Source organism: Buceros rhinoceros, unplaced genomic scaffold (genome assembly GCF_000710305.1).
Source record: "Buceros rhinoceros silvestris isolate BGI_N320 unplaced genomic scaffold, ASM71030v1 scaffold31235, whole genome shotgun sequence".
Lineage (NCBI taxonomy): Eukaryota > Metazoa > Chordata > Aves > Bucerotiformes > Bucerotidae > Buceros > Buceros rhinoceros.
In genome coordinates this window covers 6,993-9,577 of record NW_010411626.1, presented here as the reverse complement: position 1 = coordinate 9,577, position 2,585 = coordinate 6,993, and the positions used below count along the sequence as shown (strand labels likewise).

The 2,585-nt window shown below is 60.9% G+C and overlaps 1 protein-coding gene across 1 annotated transcript in view; it reads right to left on the bottom strand.

Annotated features, from left to right (window-relative positions):
• LOC104493410 (NEDD4-like E3 ubiquitin-protein ligase WWP2) overlaps window positions 1–2,585 on the bottom strand; it is a gene marked incomplete at its 5' end in the record, with an annotated part of 18,546 nt that overhangs the window by 9,070 nt on the left and 6,891 nt on the right. Inside the window, one exon of the mRNA XM_010136082.1 lies at window positions 1,137–1,336. Coding sequence (XP_010134384.1) covers window positions 1,137–1,336 — 200 coding nt within the window. The remainder of the gene's footprint in view (window positions 1–1,136; window positions 1,337–2,585) is intronic.

The following is a 2,585-nucleotide window of genomic DNA, read 5'->3' as shown; positions in this document are numbered from 1 at the left end:
GCTGAGGGAGCGTCCCCTGTGCATCGAGGACACGGGGATGGCCGGGTGGGCACAGGGACACCGCGCAGCATTGGCTCCTGGTACAGTGCTGCAGCAAACGGCAGAGACGAGCCGCAGCCCTGGGGAGGGGAGCACAGACCGGGAGCCACGGCCGAAAGGCAGCACTTCACGTCAGCCTTCCACTCCTCCCAAAACGGGCTGTGGCAGAACTGCAATTGCATTGCTCCAGTTTTTTCCAGTGAAACAGGGGGAAAATATCATCTTCCCTTCGGGTTGAACGAAACATTTCCTTCTGTCCGGAACAAAGCCCTCTGCTTCTCCTTCAGGTCTCTGACAAAAGCCAAAGAAAGGACGGCGCTGCCAGCAGCAGCGCGGAGGAGTGGGAGAGGCTGCGCTGCTCGGCCAGCACCACCGGAGCCAGAAAAGGAAACGGATTAAGGTGTTTGTGGCTTCATCATCAGGCTGCTCCCAGCCCCGGCTCCACAATGTATTTATTTATGGCTTTGTGGACAAACCCAAGAAAAGACAAGAGAAACCTGTCAAAAAATACCCTGGGGCTAAGAATTAGCCGCCTTTTGAGAGGCGGGTTTGTGCCTTCTCTGGTACTCGACTGCCAGCGGCTCCTCCCCACTTTGGTGGGCAGAGGGCTCAAATCACGTTCGCTGAAGGCTGCTGGGCAAGTGCAGCCAAACGCTCCCGACCCTGAAGAGTGTCCACTCTGCTGTGAAAACCGCCCTCCTCGCTGCCGGGCCAGCGTCCGCTTGGAAACCCGGAGCTGGGTGCGGTATTTTTTGTCAGGGAGACTCCAGAGAGAAGGCACAGAAACGACTCGCGACAGGCAGCACAGACCCCAGCAGCGTGCTCTGCGGAGCTGCTTGTCCAACGTGAAATCAATACAAACCCATCAGCTCACCGGGAGGAGACTCCCAGGCACTACAAGATACGTTATTTCAGCAGAAATTAATTTTCTCCCATAAGACGCAGCCCCGAACTCTGTCCCCCCACATCCCACGAGCGCTGGGTCACCTGTGCCATTGGCCATGCCGTTGGACACGCTGCCGGCCGAGAAATTAATTTTCTCCCATAAGACGCAGCCCCGAACTCTGTCCCCCCACATCCCACGAGCGCTGGGTCACCTGTGCCATTGGCCATGCCGTTGGCCATGCTGCCGGCCGTGCCGTTGGCCATGCCGTTGGCTGTGCTGCTGGCCGTGCCGTTGGCCATGCCGACGTGCTGCACGTTCTTGGCCTGCTGCCGGTTCCGGCTCCTGGAGCTGGGACTTTGCTCTCCACTCCCCGTGTTTTGCCTGGCCACTCCAGCTGCACGTCGGTGCGTCCTGCAAGGGAACAGAGCACGGGAGGTGAGACACACCTCTGGCCTCACAGAAAACCCCGGTCCTGCCTTTCTGCCTCGGCCCTGTGCTGTTTCTCCCCTAGCAGAGCTGTGTCAGCCTCCCCTGAGAAAGGCTGGGATGCAGCCAAGTGCCTCTGCTCCTCCGGCAGTGCCCTGAACTTTGTGCCACGTACTTGGACCCGCCAGCCTGCCCACGGGTCCTGGCACCCGCCTGCCAGCGGTGGAGTCCATGGAGGAGCCACCTGGGTGACAACGACCTTACTTTTGTCTGCAGGAGCTCCACCTGCCAAGGAACATCCCTGGGTGCTCACAGCCAGAAACCTGCTCACGTCCACCTCTCTGAGAGGTCCCACACCAGCACCAGCTCCTGCGCCACAGCGGGAATGCTCACCAGTGCCTTCTGCCCAGCTGCAGCCTTGCACAGAAGCAGGTGAGGAAAGCGGAAGCGTTCGCTGCTGCCGGGACAGCTGTGGCCTCTGGCAAAGGAGGGAACAAGCAGCCAGGAAAGACGGGAGCTTAAATCATAGCACAGGTTGTGACCGGCTCAGACGCGGCTGCTCCACCTCTCAGGGGGGTCTTCTCTTCGTGCCACACTGGAGCTCCCTTGCCACCATGTCCCCATGGCCAGGGCAGCTCAGCCCGCAGCACTCCCCAGGCAAATCTCCCCCTCCATCCACCCCAGCCCCTGAGGTGGCCCCAGGACATCCCAGGAAAGGCTGGGGTTTCTCCTCCATTAAGAATCTGGTTCCTGCAAGCAGGGAGGGGGACAGGGCAGGGCGGGAGGAGGGATGCTGCCTCCCTGGGGGAGCAGAGGCAGAGCCCGGCCACCTCCACCCAGGATCACAGCCCAGGGCACACAGGGTGAGGACCACGGGGATTAGGCAGTTGTTCGCCCCAGCCAAGTTCTCCCCTTAAAAGGGCAAAACCCGCCAACTGTCCCCATGTCTCAGGGCTGGGAGGGGACGGCAGCTTGGCAGCAACAGGGCACTGCATCAGCTGTGCCACCCTCACCAGCAACCACTCACTCCAAAGCTGCTCTCCCTGGGGAATGGCTCATGGCAGCGGGCAGAGGAAGGGCTGGGAGCGGGAGGAGACATGGGAAAGCAAGAGATGGCTGTTGAAAATAGATCGGGTGAGAGCCACGGGCAGCACAGCCCACAAGCAGGAGCTGCCGAGGCCGCTTCGACCAGCCACGGAGCTTCCCAAGAGGGCAGCCCCACACAGGGGCTCCT